Source organism: Rhagoletis pomonella, unplaced genomic scaffold (assembly GCF_013731165.1).
Source record: "Rhagoletis pomonella isolate Grant_MI unplaced genomic scaffold, Rhpom_1.0 Rhpom_scaffold_00006, whole genome shotgun sequence".
Lineage (NCBI taxonomy): Eukaryota > Metazoa > Arthropoda > Insecta > Diptera > Tephritidae > Rhagoletis > Rhagoletis pomonella.
The window spans coordinates 45470822-45490463 of NW_023458560.1; the positions used below are offsets into that span (position 1 = coordinate 45470822).

Sequence of the window (19642 nt, forward strand, 5' to 3'; positions counted from 1 at the left end):
AATTTCAATTACTAACCCTCTGATTCTGCAGCACGTTTATTATTCTCATTGCCATTTATATTGGGACTGACATTCTCCTCCTGTTCGGAGTTATTATTGAGACCAAGTATGGAGCGCACCCGATTCGAACGCACATCGATTATGTTGTCTGTGTAACCGATTTCGGCCAAATATTGTCGCAGCATTTGTCTGCCCTGTCGCCAGGTTGTATTCGATACTGAACTGTATGGTACTTCGGAATCGGGCGCCACTTCGCTACCGAGACCAGCATCATCTGTTGGCGGTTTCAATTCGTTCAATTGTGGCGGATCGGTACCATATTTGAGTCGATAGAATTTGGCACGCTCCTGCCGCAAGGCGTACTCCAACATTTTAATGCGTCGTGTTAAATCTGATTTGAGGCTTTCGAGACATTTTCGTTCGCCCAATAACATGGCTATGCGTGCCTGTTTGGAGAAAGATAAAAACAGGGAAATTTTTTTTTTTATTGAAATACGGATGTATTTTATAAAATAGTAAGAAGAGTTATATGAAATATTCTTACAAAAACATAATTGAAAGTAATACATTTGAGTTACCATCATAATTTGTCAAACTCAGCAAGAAAGACGCACTAGATTCACAAATTTCAACTCGAAATTATGAAAAGCTTTTGCCCACAGCTCCGCTACATGCATATATCAATTTTTAGCATAATTTTTATAAATGTCAATTCCTTCCGAAAATGTGCCAGAATAAAACCATATACTAAACCTTCTTGTTAAATACCAATATATCATTGTTATACGTATGTACATACATACAGTATCAGTCATATCATTAGTACCCCCAGTTCAAAGTAGAATTGTTTGCCACTTATGTTTATTTATTTACTTTTAAGACTTTTCATTTAAAATGCAGTTCATATAAACCCAAGTGTAAAACTTTTTAGAGAATTAACTGTATTTTAATTGAAAATTCTTAAAAATAAATAAATAAACGTACATAAGTGGCAAACAATATCACTTTAAAATCGGTGTGCTAATGATATGACCGATACTGTACGTACGTATTTCATTTAGTTTCGTAATTTAACAACCAAACCAAAATCAAATTGGGAAACATGGTTTTTATTTTGCTTTATAATTTTTGGAAATATTTTTCTCAACTGAAATACGCAATAGGGCCGAAAGACGAAAGATTTTGCAAATGTTCACCTAAATTCAATTTACTTTTTTTAAACACACTTCAAAACTGATTTCTTGAGCATCTTTCGTTTGACATCCATATTGTAATAATTCATTAAATTGAATTTCAATTTTAAAAAGGTGGCAGCCCTCTTAAAAAAATATTTTCAAAAAACTAACGGTGACAAAATTTATGTTAGCGTATTAATATATGAGTCGTTTATTTTGAAAGTGGCATAAGTCACTTCATACTTCTTGTGTTTAAATCACCGGTTACTTGTATCTGAACGCGTCGGTTATTCATTCAACTTCATCATTCAAATGTAGAAGGTTTTGTCGTTAGTTTATGATGATTTACAGATGCATTCGGTTACACATAGCCGGTCATTTAAGCACAAGAGGTACGAATTAACTTATGCCACTTTCGAAATTAGCGGCTCATATAGATGAACATAATATTTGAATTCCCAAAGAAGATCGCACATAAATATATAATTTCATTGTTAATCCCGAGCAATTTTCGATAAAGCGGATAATGTTCGCCCCTCTTTTGTTTTGTGAAGAAAAAATGTTATCAAAGGACGCCGTTGTCTGATAATGCTATGAAATATGCAAACATGTAGTACAAAGTCGTATATTTACTTAAGTGCACCAACACTAAGTGGTATAACAACAGCAATAACGATACGAGCCATTTTAAACTATTTCGCATTTTTTATTGATTACACAAATGTATTTATTAATTGCGAAGTAGGTTTGTACTTATGTAAGTATGTCATACACATGTTTTTTGTTGTTAAAACCATGTCGGAAAATCAACTACTATGGTACTATGGTACTATGGTACTACGGTATGGATATGGTTTGGAGACGTCGGTTTGGCTTAAAAAAACTTCAAAATCACTGGTCGAAATGATGCATCTTTTCAAAGTAAGTTCTTTCCGGCAACTTTTCCAACGGTTTAATTTTCGAAACTAAGTAATTGTTTTATTCCGACAGGGAAGCGTCAAAAGCAAACCGAGCGTGGTGGCATTGTATACATACATAAGTCATTATGTACATATTTACTATACCATAAGTGTGTATCAAAACGCCATAAAGACTAAAAACAAAACAACAAAGACATGGATATGTGAAATATTAATTAAAATTCATTGAATGTGTATGAAGATAGTGATGAGCAAAGTAAGGAAATTACATGCTTATCACACAATCGATGCAGAGCGACAAATGGAGACTATAAACAAAAAAAAAGGATGCACATATGTATGTACATCTGTAGGGCAATAAGAAAGAGATTATATCATAATCTTTACACTAAGTATATATGTACGTTTGTATGTAAAATAACACTTGAAAAACATCGAATATCTCTTCAAAATCACAAAACAAAAAAAAATAATTTAATTCTAACCTCTACCTCACCTGCTAGCTAAAAACTTTTAGATATTATTTATTATGCATTTGAGTACATGATGAGCATTTGGGGAATGTGCATAAGAAACATGTTAGTCTTTTAGAACTTCTATAACACCGAGCGACAAAAACAAAAAAATTCCAAAACAAACGAAAGAATCGATATACTCACGAAACTATGGGCCAAGTAGAGTAAAACTGCGCTTTTAGTTTTTCACTCTGACGTCAGGATTTTTTTTCAAAGGACTTTGAAATTAATTATATGATTAATTCAAAAAATTATTTAAACAAATCAGTGCAACGTAGAATAACAATATGGGTACCAAATGAGAGATGAGAAAATTCTGTAGAATTTAAAAACAATAAATTTTTGGTTTACAAGGACGAATAGGTATTGAAAATGTGCTTTTAATACATTTTATCTTTTTAAGTTGATAAAGTTTGTAAATAGAACCGAATTCGATGATGAGGTCGTGTGTATATTAGTCCTCAAACAGTAATTTTTCAAGAATAAATATTGCAAATTTTCAAGGATACTTAAAAACAAAATTTGTAAAGGAAATTTTCCATACCTATTCGTCCTTATGCTCCAAAAAATCTATTCTGTTATAGTTCTACAGATTATTTTCTTTATCCTACATTGCACTGATTTTTTTTAATAAAATTTTTTAAACTAATTTCAAACTGATATTGTGTGCCTATTTGTTTATTTATTAATTTTTAAGAATTTTCAATTAAAATATAGTTCATTCTCAGACATCCCCCATATATACCCAAGTTTAACAATTTGTAGAAAACTACAAAAAAGTGCAACACATTTTAACCTAAATTTCAAACTTTTTTGTCGGAAGTGCTAGAAGTTGAGTACACTGTTTTTTAGACCCTGCAATTTTAGTCTGATAATGTGCAAATTTCAAGTGACTAAAATTGATTGGGCTATAAAACTGTGTATTCAGAAAAATTCTAACACTTCCGAGAAAAAAGTTTGAAATTTAGGTGAAAATTCGTTGCACTTTTTTGTAGTTTTCTACAAATTGTTAATCTTGGGTTTATAAGTATGGGTTTTTATATCTAATTTTATATTTTAAATTAATATGAATTGCGAAAATTAAACCCTGACGAAGAGTTCATCAGCTGTTTTGGGACATTTTGACGGCTAAAATTCCAACGTGAGAGGATTGATTGTCTTTTTGTTATACAAAAAAGGCCGACAAGGCACATAAGAAGTACGCACGAAAAAAATTCAACATTGTTTTTTACTTCGTACTTTCGTATTAAATTTCGTATCTCATCTACAAAAGTAGAAAATAAGTAACAGAGACAAAGTAACTTGGTATCCAAAATACACGTTATTAGGACAAATTTTGAAACGATTTTTTGTTTACTTATTTTCTACTTATTTAGCAGTGAACTAAATATTTTTCGTTTATGTTTGTAGCTTTTATTTACATCCATTCCCATACTGGCTGTTTGCTTTTGCTCAATATTAAAAACCGTTATGAGCACAACACCATAGCGCTTAGGTATTGTTTATTTTACTTAAGGAAGTCCTCCTTGCTACATACATACATACTCAGAAAACATTTATGTGCTGATGTATTTATGTGACTTCCTTCGCTTATTGAACCCGACAGTAAAAATTGGGGTAGCCTTGTAAAAGCATTAGTTTGATATTCACTTTTATATGGCAATTTCCAAACTGCTGCGCAATCGATAATCAATTTGATAGTTTTTGAAAGTAAAAAAGAAATTCAAAGCCTTGCTCTTGAATGAAACTAAGAATTATACCATAAGCAAGCGGTTTCAGTCCAGTTCGAGTTCAAAAAATCAGACATCCGAAATTTAACTTCAACTGAAGTTCATAAAACAACGTTTCTATTTTTTTTTTAGTTCCAATTTAGGCGGCAGGGTTAGAAGAAAACTATAAAGGAAGGAAGACCGTTGATATGCTCTTAAAATTTTTCAGTTAACCTTTGTCGTATTAACGTTATTGAATATCTCTCCACTTGTGATCTTATTATAAACTAAGGGCCTCCAAAAACAGTGGCCAGCACTGGATAAGCAGAGGGGGGTTTAGAAAATTATGCAGCATTCAAAAAGCATATTATTTATGCAGGGCCTATAAGAGTAATTATCTAAATAGTGTCCCATGGAAGCGCTTAATATGTTTCTGCATCAACTGCCCATAGAACTGCAAATACGCGAAATAAGTAACAGCGCATCTGGAGTAAGACTCAAAGGGTCAGGCTGTTGAAGGCCGAAGAAACTCGGAAATAATGGTATTTTTGCCAAGCATTTAGAATCAGGAGAGCAACTGGAGTACATACCTCCAACGCCAGATTTAAAGAAATACTTTCTACTGTAGTTTTCTTCTAGACGGGAATGCAGTTAAGACAAGGTAATTAAAAACAATTCTAATACATACATACATATGTATACTGACAGTTCAGAAATGTACTGAAGAAGTAAGCGATATACTTTTAAATGTTCGAGTAACCTCAAAAATAGGCCAAACCCCCCTTTTCGCAAGTTTAGGTTAGGATATTATTTAAAAAAAAAAAAAGTTTCAGAGCAATTCTAAGTTAAGAACACGAATTCGGCGTACCAAAATCTGTTAGAAATCACAAGCCTTATCTTGGTAAAAGTTGTATGATAGATTTAATTTCATAGGCCGAGGAGACCTGCATGACCTGCAGCAAAGCAGAACTCAAAAATCGCAAAACTTTTGTCAAATTTATATGAACCATATTTTCAAAGTTGTGGTCCCCAACTGTAAACGCCAATTTCGGGCTAGTTTAGATAGAGCCCAATACACTACTGGGTAAGTACACATTTGCCACTTAAAAACCAATAAAACAATCAGGAAAAAAAACAAGAAAATAATCTGCGTGTAATGATGCTTTAGGGATTTGAGAATATTTCATTTAATTTCACCCCTCTGTGTTGTTCCTTTTAGCGCTCGAAACCAAGAGTGCCAATTGAAATGTGGAAGTAAGCTGACAAAGACGCGAAGTGTGAAGAAACAGGAAGTTGATGTAACTGTAAGGTGCCGTACTGAATGGTGGAAGGAGCGTAGGCGGATCTGAGAAAATATGTGGCATAAACATTATTGGCATTCTTGCGTATTTTCGTAATATATTTGCAATAGCTAAAATGTTGCTTATATCAATAGAAAATGTATAGAAGAGCAGGAAAAGAAACGCACGAAAAAAGTGCAAGCAGCGAGTTTAGTTTATTGACATTTTATACGTAGTATTGCAAAGGTCAACATTTACGTACATGTTTACATACATTAGATCGTACCACCGTATAAACAAACAAAGAAAGTTCGCCATACAATCTGAGATCTAAAGATTTTTGCTGCACCTACGGCAGCGGCCTGACGAACTTCGTTGCCGCTTTGGTTGTGTTCAATCTCATCTCATATACTGCGGCGTGTTTTAATTTTCTTTTTTTAATTTAATTTTTAAATTTTATTGTTTTAAAAAGATATACACATACATATCTATGTGTGTATATATATTTTTTAATTTTGTTTAATTTCTGGAATATTTCTTTGAATTCTTAGATTTTATTATTTTAAAAAGATAAATCCAATTCAATTTAGTTTTTAGAAACTTATTTTTTATTTTTTTTAGCAGAAAAATGAGTTTCATTATATTTAATTTTTTGAAACGTATTTTTATTTATTTTGTTTAATTTATCAAAATTTTTTAATTTTTATATTTTATTTATTTATTTTTGTTTTATTTATTTTTTAATTTATTTCCGTTTTGTTTATATTTTATTCAATTTTTAGTTTTTTGTTTTACGTTTTTTTTCTTTTTTTAATTTCCTTTTAATTTGTCAAAACTTATCTTTTTTAAATTGTTTTATTTTTAATTAAATTTACAGATTTTATTTTTTTAAAAAGCACTTTTTTGAATTTCATATAATTTTTAGGAACTTAGTTTGTTTGCCTTAAAAAAATTGTTTTTTATTTTATTTAATTTTTAGAAACTTATTTTTTCTTTTATATATATTTTTTTAATTTATTTGTGGTTTTAATTGTTTTAAAAAGATAAATATGTTTTTTATTTAATTGAATTTCTATAAAACTTATTGCTAAAGGACAAACAGAACAACGCTAAGACCTTTTCCTTAGCAGATCTTTCAATCAGTCTTTCGAAAGACAGAAAATAGATTCCAAGATAGTTGCCAGAATTGACAATTATCTAACGAAAGATTTCCAACGACTGTGGGAGTTTAAAGGCAGTTGCCAGAATTGCCCTGTTAGCTTACCGACATTAGGGTGTTACGTTAGGATGATTAAAACTGAGATATGATGGGTAAGTACTAGAACGGGGTACTTAAGATCAATGAACTTTCGAACAAAAAATTGCCTCCTACAGACATTGGTCAGACTAAAAAATAAAATCGTGGGTCTGATAAAAGTTCTATCAACAATCAACCGCTCATATCAATGTAAGTACTTAATGCCACACAATCCTCGACACGATGCGAAATATTGACTTGGGTGGGAGAACCATACTCAGTTTTGGTAGATGCCTTGATTTCAGTTTTAAAATATTGACTGTCTAAACTCCTCTGCGATACGTTATAAATTGCGTTCTAATTGTAAAACCCTTCCATTTAATACCCATTGCCCTTATTAAGAGGATTGAAACAATTATGAAAACCACCATTTTGTACCGGAGGCCATTTTGGATTTGGAATACTTGGAACTTTTTCATGGTCCTTTCAGATCAATAGGTCAACAGGAAGGGGGTGAAATTTTAATTACTAGATTTGAGCTAAATAAAATTGGTTAAAAACTAAAAAAAAAAAGAATTGAAATTGCCTTGCAAAGATACCTTAGGCTTGAAGGTGCATGACGGTCTAATGTAGATATATACATACAAATATTTGTGGTCACCCTTAGAAGACAATTAAATTTGCGTCAATATCAACGACGGCGGCGGTTAGTGCTAATTCAATTACTAATTGATAGAATTATTTTGTTGCCATAACAGCCGACCAACTAAACGACCGATGGATAGGCTGACTATTTGCCCGGTCGGTCACTCAGTCACTGAAACAGCTGTGGCCCCTGTGGCAATTGGTAGTGTTTGATGTGCAATGTGTTCAGTTTAATGAATATGGCTGGGTGGTGGTGGTTTTAGTTTACTGGCGGGCGTCACCATGTCGCGATGAATGCGTCATAGTTGTGCGAATAAAACAAAACAAATACAGCTAAGTATGTTGTTGCCAGGGTTTGCTAGTCGTCACTATTGTTTTCCTTTGCGTCGTCATTAATATTTATGAATTTTTTATTTATCTACACTGTAACGTAGTTAGCACTTAATTTGCTTACGGTAATAATTTTAGGTAAACTTTGATGTCAAACATCATTCCTTCCAAAATACGAATTAATCTGTACTGCGGTATGACTTACGTTATTTAATTAACCAGACAGTAAATTGCGAAATTTAATTAGATTGCTAATGTTTCTTGTTTGGAAGTAAAAAAATTAAAAAAAAACGGCCAAAAGCGATCTATATTGAAGAGTATCTGAAATATTCATCCAAACGGCTACCTTGTCTACTACCGCCTCCACAGAAATAGTTTGAATGACGAAAAGTGCTGCGCCGCAGCCAATGACGCGACAAAATGAGCGTTACACGAAGAAGAGGGAAGAAATACGTATTTTTAACAAAAATAAAAGGGAGGCAGAAAGTAGGTGAGTATGAAGAGCTCGAGATGAATGGGCAGGAAAACAGAAAATATGGCAGCATCAAACGATTTCCGAGAGGAAAATGGGAATATCGTAACAAACGTCGGGATAGACTTAAGGCTAAGTGAATTGAGTCATTACGAAAGGTAGACCCCTGAATTTTCCTTCGCAGTGAGATTAGCAAAACTCAGAATATTCCACCCGAACGAGCCGATTCCTGAAGCTAATATCAAGGGCGCCAACCGGTTGTTATTTGACGACATGGCCCTGCGCGAAGAAGAAGCCCATCAAGTCGATGATGGTAGTTCAGACAAATCTTAGGCATTCTAAAGCCGTCTCCAACAACCTTCTTGTTAGCGCTGCGAGTTCTATCAGGATTTTTTGACTATCCGGATAATCTATATATTCGAATACCTGAATAAAAAATCCAAACTCGATGGATACAGTAAATTTAAGAATAACTTTCAAACCCTGTTTAGAATATCCGGATAACCAAATGAACGGATATTAACCGGTTATCCATACTATTCGGATTTTATACGTATACACAAATGTCTGAACGGATACTCCCAGCCATATTTCTTGTTTTTCGAAAGAAAACACTAATTTAAAGGTCTGCTAACGAGGAGAACCTTGCGTTATTATTTTTGTCTTTTAGCAACCAGTTTTCTGTAAATTAAATGAAATAATAAAAATATATTTATTCTTTTTAAAACAATTACAATTAAAAATTAAAAACCATTTAAAATTAAATAAAATGTGGAAAAACTAAAAAAAAATAAAATAAGTTTCTAAAAACTTAATGAAAATATTTTTCTTTTTAAAATAAAATCTAAAAATTCAAAGGAACAAAGAAAATTTAATGAAAAAAGCAAAAAGAAATAAATTAAAAAAAAGACAAAATAAAATAAGATCATAAAAAATAAATATTTTTCTTTTTAAAACAACAAAATCTAACGAGTAAAAGAAAATTTAATTGTTATAGAAAGAACAAATATAAATTAAGTTTCTAAAAATTAAATTAAATTAAAATTTTTTTATTTTTAAACAAAATCTAATAATTAAAAGAAAATTAAAAACATACACGGTGTACAACAGGCTGCCTTCGCCACAGAAAGTCTACACCATACAGAGGGTGGCTGGAGCTAGCCCTAGGGTACTCGGCAAGAATGCTAACTAACTCACGGCATATATTATGGGACAGCTATGAGACCAACGATACAGGTGGGTTACTATTTAGCTTACTTAATTATAAGTTTATGAGTTGTAACACAGGTAGCACTACTCCTAATTTTATCTTACCTAGTACTTCTCGCGTCCGTCGACTGAGAAGAAGTCCTAGATCTAACGTTGTTAACCTAAAGTCATAAAAGGGAGAGTATTCGACGATTAGACCTTATCATATTACCGTTGTTGTTTTTGCAACAGCATACAAATTCTCCAGAGTTTTTGGAAAGATATAAATCTGGGTCGTTCCGGTTACGTAGACCTGACTGTCTTGGGAACGACCACATTACCGTCGCATACTCTTCTAGTTTAATATCGTAGCGGATACAACTGCTACATTTAGGAATAAACATACCATAATTTATTCCAACAGTTTTGAAACATCCCGGAAGCCAACCGGAAAACCAAGCAAGCCTGCTGGAGAGAATTTTTCGAATCTGTTAAGATACCAAGCGAATATACTTATGTATATTAAAAGGTAGATTGGCTAATGGAGCAAGTCGGTGGGCCTAAATGCACACCGCCCAGGGTGAAGGGTCGACGAATTTGAGACCACTGCTCTAAACACGCCTTACAAAAGAGCTTCTGAAGATAAAAAAAAAAACCATTTTCAGTTTTCTATATTTCATATAACCGGGTGTTGACGGAATATTACCAATCATGCTTTGGGAAGCTTCGTGGGTAGCTATTCTAATTTTCATAGCAATTTTTAGAGGGATATTAAGCATCCAATAAAGACCCGCTAAGCTGAACAAAGATTACAGTAATCTTTATTTTTAAATCGAGTAAATGTGGCCACGACAAAGCTAAGGTTTCCACACCCCCATAAACCTAATGTCCTTCGTACTCAAAACGTTTGAGAGGCTCTTAGAACTCAGAGAAAACGTGTTATTTTTGCCAATCAATCAATTGGCGATTGTGACAATGACAGAATTGTGAAAATCACCGTTGTCCAGATTTTTACAGCGCGCCAAATCCTGGGAAATAACGTATGTACAATATATTAGAACGTATCAGAAAAGTAGCATTTACATATGGAAATACATATCATGTAAGAATGCTTTAATTAGCGTACGTACACGTGGCAGCGCTAGAGAAACGTAATTCACAACTACCTACTAATTTATTAAGCGCCGTAATATCTCGCACTACTCATTTAGAACAAATGTAGAAGAGCACGAATGTACTGCTGCATATTTGTAAGGGTAAAGCGGCGGCCACTCTGCATGGCTTGGGTTCCAGCCCAGGTTCCGCATGACATCAAAAACAAAAGAAGTGAAGAAGTATTTTCTAACACCGCCCGCTCCTCGGCAGGCAATGGCAAACCTCCGAGTGTATTTCTGCCATGAAAAACAGCTTCTCATAATAATTCAAAAACTGTAGGCCCCTCCCCCCTTTGAGTGACAACTTAAAGGCACACGACAGAAATTATTAGTAAAGTGAAGTAAACTGAGGAAAAGGGAAGATTAAAAAAAACAGAAGATAACAAAATAACTACTATGCTCATGCTGAGATAGTGCTGAAGTCTGACATTTATGGACAAACGCATTTAACAGCTGTTACCGGCTAATAAGTTTTATGGCGTCATTACATATGTACAGCTACGAGCATTGAAATAGTTGTGGGTCCAAAGAAATTATACTTTTTCAGACCACGCAATAGGTTTATTTTTAACAACTTCCCTGTCCTGATACAATGCATTTTGTTAATGCCCCACGTCACAGGTTTTTTGCTCTAATATGCTAAAGAACGTCCATATATACCATAACATATAATTTTTATAAATTGTTGTATATGTTTTTGTTATTTTATTTTATGACTCATATGTGACTCATGGACGTAGGACGAAACAGTTTCTTTGCACGTTCAATGAGTCACATGTGAACACATCGAGCAAAGTTGTTTTTGAGTTACATTTAGGGATGTTCCGATACAAGTAAATACGAGTATGTACTCGATACTTTTGTTTCGATAAAAACTACTTTTTTTACTCGAATCGTTGTTTCGATACCTACTTGGTATTGGAGTGCAAGGTCTTTCTGGCCACGATGAGCTCTCGGGAGTGGACATCAGTCGACTGAAGAGCTTGGTTGTGAGCACGGAGCGTTTCTCCGGCAAAAAGCCATAGTTGTCGTCCTTCTCCCATAGCTTCCTCCCTCTTTCCCCTCCCTGCGTCCCTTTTTCCCTCCGCCCTCTGAGGGCATCACAGCGGACAGCTTAGTCGAGTCCAAGTGTGCCTCCACATGCGGAGGCAGCCCGCTTACCTAACCTAACCTATATTTATTGTGCGCTTTTTCTTTTTACTAAAAGAGGACTTTCAGGAAAAAAATCTCGAAATTTTCTTTCATATATTTTTACGTTAGGTTTTTTGCCGTACGTCCACGTATCATTTAAACAAATATCGCGTACCCTTCACACCAAAAAATTTTCCCGAAATTGTACACAAAAATTAGTCACTTGTGACTCATGAACTTATTTCAACACGCTCTCGTGAGTCACATATGACTCATTGGACAGGGAAGTTGTTAATTACGGCTGAGCAACACCGAACCATGGAAACCACAAGGGTTTCACATCTCTTCAGAGGTATAGTTTGATATGTAAGCTAAACCATGGATAACCAAAGCTCACTTTTTTTTTTTTTTGGCTTAACATTCAACACGGCTTTCTTAACATCACTCCACAGGTTCTCAATAGCAATGAGGTCAGAAGACTGAGCTATAACCCCGATTTCATTCACCCGAAAACATTTCTTTGTCAGTTTACTGGCATGTTTCGGTGCACTATTTTACTGTAATGTCCATTTCAGCAAGTCCTCTTCAGCAAATGGTAATGTAAGGAGTATGAAATCATCTGACAACTTTAGTTAAAAACTTCAGGGGTAAACCAACGTGGCAGCACTTGGTAAACTTTTGAGACATTCGATTTTTTTATAAAATAGATTTTGATTATGAGTTATCTGAAAGAAAATGCGCAACACCCACCGCAAAAAAATTCCAAAACTAATTTTAATGGATTTTTGGCAACTTGGGTCAGCTAGGTTTATGGACGTGTATAAGGCTTACGCCTGCCTGAATGGCGTAATGTGCGAGTATATGTATGAGTGCTTCTTGAACTTGTGCCTGTACATAACTATGCGTGTTCCACAGCATTTTGTTTTTGTTCACAGCATGCTGGGCAGCGCAAAAGCAACGTAAAAAGGGACATGGAAAGGGAGTAGCGCGAATTAATTTAAAATTTCATTAGCATAATTATGTTTGGTGTGCTACTGCTGGAAGTGCGCACATATGGATTTAAGCCTTACTCGGATCGACTCGTTAAGTAGCCATTAATTAATGATAAACTATCGCAGCGCAAGTACAATCAGAGCAAGTAAATGCATTTATGGATATATTTGTAGAAAAAATTGAAAGCACACAATGGTAAATGGTTAAATATTTAATGCAATTTCACTATTTTTAGTGATTTTACTTTCGCAAATTTGTTGTAATGAGATTTAAGTGCTAATTTATTCAAACTTTTTCTCCATTGCTAACACTTCATTTTAAAACGTGTTTTTTACGGTATTTATGAGAGAAAAAAATTGTTCATGCCTAATTGCCACTGCATGTTGCATGTTCTTGCACAGTTTTTTTATTTAGTTTTTTCATTGCAACAATTGTTGTGGCATTTTGGTATTGTGGTAGTCTACTTTATAAGCTTTTTTTAGGCATTTCGAAATTGCACATATGCATACACTGCCGGAACAAAGTATTGGCACAGCAAATTTTTCACAATATATGCAACAATTTTTATTCTAATATTTTTCCGCCAATTTTGTATAAAAATGTGGTCCACTCTACAATAAAAAAAAACATTAAAATATAATTCCTAAACTTTGTGCTGAACTCGCGAAAATTCACCACATTTTCATGCAAATTTTCAACTTTTTAATCAGATTTTTTAGATTTTTTTTTAGTATTAAGTTGAGTATTTGAGTTTTAAGCAGCTAGTGATTACCGTTGATTTTTGGCATTTTTTTTCACACAGTCTCTTCCATACAAAAAAATTTTTTTTTGAAAATACTTTTTTGGAAAAAATGCAAAACCCCTTCAACAAAAAGAAATTCTCAAAAATCAATGCGATTTTTGACTAACTCCGTACTTGCATTTTTTTACTAGAATTTAATGGGCTGCAAAACTTCTTACTCAAAAAAAAAAAAAAATAGCTAAAAAATCTAATTAAAAAGTTGAAAATTTGCATTAAAATTTGCTGAATTTTCGCGAGTTTTTTTTCAAAAGTTTTTGAATTACATTTTTATGTCTTTGTTGTAGAACAAACTATATTTTTACAAAAAATTGGCGGAAAAATATTAGAATAAAAACTGTTGCTTATATTGTGAAAGATTTTCTGTGCCAATACTTTCTTTCGGCAGTGTATGTATGTGCGAGTATTCCGTGCAGCTCTCACCTTAACTGCCTGCTTTTGCATGTTGAATTTTATTTTATTTCTACTCTTTCCATTTCAAATTTGGCCGCTCGTGCTGCATGCCACATGCCATAACAATGCACATGCGCTTGGTATGCCAAAGCATTCGTTCCCATAAATATTAGTTTGTATTTTTGTACATACTATGTACATATGTGTACGTTGGCACATGCATTTAGCACTTCACACAATGATTTGTTAAATTGTTTAGCATTGAGTAAAATTATGCATCCAACGCCCTCTTCATCATCATCAGCTAGCAGCACCACCCCTTCTACTCATTGTCATTAGTATGATCATCAGCTGCGCCATCATTTTCAACACTACCCGCAGCATTGTTTGTAGTAAATTCCAACCACATTTGTGGCGTTTAGCATTTCTTTTGGTGTTTTATGTTTCTTTCTTTTTTATTGCCGCTTTGCATGATTTTTAATTTTGTAAATGCTTTACCATCTTTAATGAAAGTTCAAGTGATCATTGTGTTGCCACATTTTTTCATGTAAGCAATTAGACATGACCGTTCAAACGCAGTATTGTAAGCATTATTATAATCTTTTGTTTTAATATAACATATTGCTGGTATTATATTTGTTGCAGCAAATCCAATATTTACATGCAGAAACTTGTTTTGCGCTGGACTTCACAAACTTTTTCACTGTGCATTACTAATTACTAGAGATAAGCCTTTTGAATCGAGTTTATTGATGACAGATTACTACCGAACTATACAATATCAATATGTTTATCGATATATGTATGTACATAAATAAAGTTGCTGTTTCGTTTTTGTCAGTCGACCGGACAAAGCTAATAGTTCCTGAATATGCCTTTAGACTGAAGGCGAAATATGGACCAAAATAAAATTTAAAGTAAATAAAGTAGAAAAACTTTTAAAGTTTTATTTGACATACGGCCTATAGCTCAAAAATAAATTATTTAATTATATTAACAATTTTATTATGGGTATCAAACAAGAGAAGTTTAAGTAAGCTTTATTTCTAAATTAATTTTAATGCTTTATTATACCCGAACGCACTTGTGTAAAAGGGTATGTTAACTTTGTTCGCATAACTGTTGTTTGTAACAGCCTAATACGGCGTTTCCACGATTCGTAATTCGCTCTCTCATTCGTAATTCGCTCTCCCATTCGTCATTCGCCTTCCGAATTACGTAATTCGCTATACAACATTTTGAGAGCGAATTGTAGGTAATTCAGATCGAATTACTATTCGAATGACGAACAAATCGGTGCCTTCTCTAATATTTATCGGAAATATATCGAAGGTTTCACCGGCCTGATCCCATTTGCTGGCACTTTCTCTAGTTATAGAATAATATTAATAAAATATTCTATATATAAATTAAAACTGATAATGATAACTTAAATTTTAGCACCATCTTCGATATTTTCAGTACACAAAAATAATAATAAATAGCGAAGAACAAGAACTAGAGCTGCCAAATGAATTACTAATGTGTGTCGTGGAAACAGGGTAATTCACGAATTACATGCCGAATTACTTAAGAGAGCGAATTACGAATCGTGGGAACATCGTATAAAGTAGTGTATTTCTGTCATAAAAAACAGCTTCCCATAAAAATACAATCGCCGTTCGCGTAAAACTGTAGGTCCCTCCACTGTGTGTGACAACATCAAGGCGCACGCCAAAAATCGGAGGAGAAGCTTGGCCAAACACTAACATATCGAGCCCTAACCGTCGAAGGGCGTAAGCGACAAAAAGTAAATTTTACAGTAGGCGTTCTTTTTTGTTAACACGGCAATTACTGTAGATACTAACGTGAAGGTCAATGAATAAATTACGTTTGATGTTAGGTATATAATACTGGTGGTATTATTTGTCCACCTTTAATGAAACAGGTGATTTTGTCGCTTACGCCCTTTTTGCCGTCACAAAAAAAGGCTGCAGCACGCAATTGCGGTGGTTAAGCCAAAAGATATATTAAAAAAAAAAAATGTTTTTGCAGCAACAGGCACATTTCTTGTATTCCTCTTATTAAGAAAACAACTCTACATACCTACATTATTGGATAAAATACTATTTCTCTGTAACATAGGTTCTTAAACTTTTAAGATGATGGAACCCTCACTAAACACCATTAATTTTATGTAACCCCACATCAAATTACTAAAAATCTAAGGCATTGCAATTTATATCTGAATAAAAACTTTTACTAGAAATATTATACATACTTTAAATTTTAATGTAAAGAATGAAATTGCTTCACTGTTATTAATTATTGTATAAACAAGTAATTTTTAAGCAAAAAACAAAAACGACTTCAATTCTCATATGAGCCTTTTTTGCCTTATTGGAGTGCATTATTTTAAGAAACGAACACAGAATTTTCCTCTTTTACTAACTCTTCAGAAGAATCGGTGTCGCTGTATGGGACGAGTGCCCCTTTAGTTAAGCGCTGTAACAACCAAGCATTTTAACACCATATAGATGTATTATATTTTTATACTTTTGATTAAAAATCTTAATCAACCAGAAATATATGCATTTACTTTTGTTTGTAAATGGTCCATATTTGGAAGAAATAAGTTAATAGTAAAATCAATAACGAAATCGGACAATAACTACTGGTTTACCAGACTCGTTCGCCACCTATCGGCAAAATTTTTAGTGCAGTTTGTTAATATGCGTTCTACATATGAACCAAATCGGACTATAAATAAGGGATTTTCAAATATCTCGACTCCTGCGCCACCTATCGGATTAACTCATCTTTCGTATTGCATTGTCATCGGGTTCTGATCTAACTGTGAAGTTTCAAGTCTATAGGTCATTGAGAAGGTGATCAAAAATTGATTGCAAAGAACGTACAGGTTGTCGCTTACGCCCTTTTGGCGGTTAGGGCTCGATATGTGTAAGCGCCAATCTATTATTATTATTATATTATACCAAAATGCTTAGAAAATATAAATCGACTAAGCCATATCTGTCTGTCCGTCCGGGCGTACACACTCGAGTAAAATACGAAATTTGTTCCCATTTATCCAAGGTAAGTGGTATTGAAAATGGACGAAATCGGCCAATAACTAACGTGTGTCAAGTTAGCACTACACTTTTCGAAATTGGAAAAGTTAACTACGGCATTAATTGTAGTGTTTTTGTTGTAAATTTGTTGTGGAAAGAAAAAATTTGTAGCTCTCGTTTTTTACGAAAAAATGGTATGTAGTGCTAACTTGACACCATACACCTAGGCGATAGAATTGAGATATATAATATGCTACTATGCCATTAATTGTAGCTTTTAACTTTAAACTACATACCATTTTTTCTTAAAAAACGAGAGCTACAAATTTTTTCTTTCCACAACAAATTTACAACAAAAAAGCTACAATTAATTCCGTTATAACATTTTCAATATCTCAATTCTATCGACTAGGTGTATGGTGTCAAGTTAGCACTACATACTAAATTTTGTTCGAAAACGGGTCAACTAAATTTTTTCCAGAAAAACGAAAGCTACTAATTTTTTCTTTTCACAACAAATTTTAAAGTTAGAAGCTACAATTAATGGCATAGTAACATACTGGATATCTCAATTCTATCGACTAGGTGCATGGTGTCAAGTTAGCACTACATACCATTTTTTCTTAAAAATCGAGAGCTACAATTTTTTTCTTTCCACAACAAATTTACAACAAAAAAGCTACAATTAATTCCGTTATAACATTTTCAATATCTCAATTCTATCGACTAGGTGTATGGTGTCAAGTTAGCACTACATACCATATTTTCTTAAAAAACGAAAGCTACAAATTTTTTCTTTCCACAACAAATTTACATCAAAAAAGCTACAATTAATGCCGTTGTAACCTTTTCAATATCTCAATTCTATCGACTAGGTGTATGGTGTCAAGTTAGCACTACATACCGTTTTTTCTTAAAAAATGAAAGCTACAAATTTTTTCCTTCCACAAGAAATTTACAACAAAAAAACTACAATTAATTCCATTATAACATTTTCAATATCTCAATTCAATCGACTAGGTGTATGGTGTCAAGTTAGCACTACATGCCATTTTTTCGTAAAAAACGAAAGCTACAAATTTTTTCTTTCCACAATAATTTTACAACAAAAAAGCTACAATTAATGCCGTTGTAACCTTTTCAATATCTCAATTCTGTCGTCAATGGTGCGTGGTGTCAAGTTAGCACTATTTACTAAACTTTGTTCGAAAACGGGTCAACTCAATTTTTTCCAGCTTTTTAAAAGCTACAATTAATGGCATTGTAACATACTGGATATCTCAATTCTATCGACTAGGTGTATGGTGTCAAGTTAGCACTACATACCATTTTTTCTTAAAAAACGAGAGCTACATTTTTTTTCTTTCCACAACAAATTTTAAAGTTAAAAGCTACAGTTAATGGCATAGTAACATATTGGATATCTCAATTCTATCGACTAGGTGTATGGTGTCAAGTTAGCACTACATACCATTTTTTTCATTAAAAAACGAGAGCTACAAATTTTTTCTTTCCACAACAAATTTACAACAAAAACACTACAATTAATGCCGTAGTTAACTTTTCCAATTTCGAAAAGTGTAGTGCTAACTTGACACACATCAGTAACTACACCCACCTCCCATATAACGGTATTTTCGAAAAATGCAAAATACACTCAAAAGACTTTTCTGGGGGTCTTGGGGTTCGAAGAATCTGAATTTGCAAATTTACCTTTAGCAAAAAACATGGACAGAATATGAAGGAAAAGAGGAAAAAATGTTTCCCAACAATATATCGAAACAATGTTTCTTCAAGTTTATTTGCACCAAAGTGCACCCAGCAGCCGCGGCGTTTTTGGTAAAAATAAACTGCAGATTCAAATTCCTCGTGCGCGAAAACCCCCAGAAAGGTACTTTGATGGTATACAAATTTGCATTTTCATCACTTTTAATTGATTTAAATGCTGCTCTGCGACTAACAATTTCAATTAAAGAAAACGCTTAAAATCGCCAACCTGGGAAAACTGAGAAATTACTTTTTTATATACTTAAAATCCAGACATATAGTGTCTTTTGGCTGGGCAATGTCCGCGGCGGCATTTAGCCATGGTCCATTTCATTAAACAACGGACATTCAATTTACAGTCAATCTACAGTGCAACACCTTTTATTTGATATAAGTACATAACATGGGTTGCCCTTATTTTATAAGTCAATAGAACAAATAGTTGGAACGGTTTACCAAAATTCAATTACTATCTGTGGTTGTAGGCCAAACTTATAAGCGCTGAGACTAGCTGTAATGTTTCAAAAAAAAAAGTTTTGGTACTAAGTATAAAGTACTAGAGTATTTAACTTTGCCGATATTAAATAGATTTTTTTCTGAAACTCGTTCAACAAATCCTTACAATCAACAATCATAGACAATTTCAAAAGGCCGCATTCAAAAAGCCTTCATCGCCAGCTGTTTAACTAAGAGGACAAATAAACTCAAAATAAGCCGAGCCAAGTTAGTGTCTCTAGCAACCAACATAAATAATCTAACAAACAAACAAAACAAAAAAAAAATACAAGTAATTTTTAGCAAAAAAAAAACCGACTTCAACTCCCATATAAAAAAACAAATATATATATATATATCTCATGATCCCCTGATCGGATCTCAACCAG

General features: G+C 33.4%; 1 protein-coding gene across 1 annotated transcript in view; it reads right to left on the reverse strand.

Moving 5' to 3' along the window:
* LOC118741944 (striatin-3) overlaps positions 1-19642 on the reverse strand; it is a 66138-nt gene that overhangs the window by 9432 nt on the left and 37064 nt on the right. The window contains exon 3 of the mRNA XM_036473913.1: positions 17-446. Within this exon, the coding sequence (XP_036329806.1) occupies positions 17-446 (430 nt within the window). The remainder of the gene's footprint in view (positions 1-16; positions 447-19642) is intronic.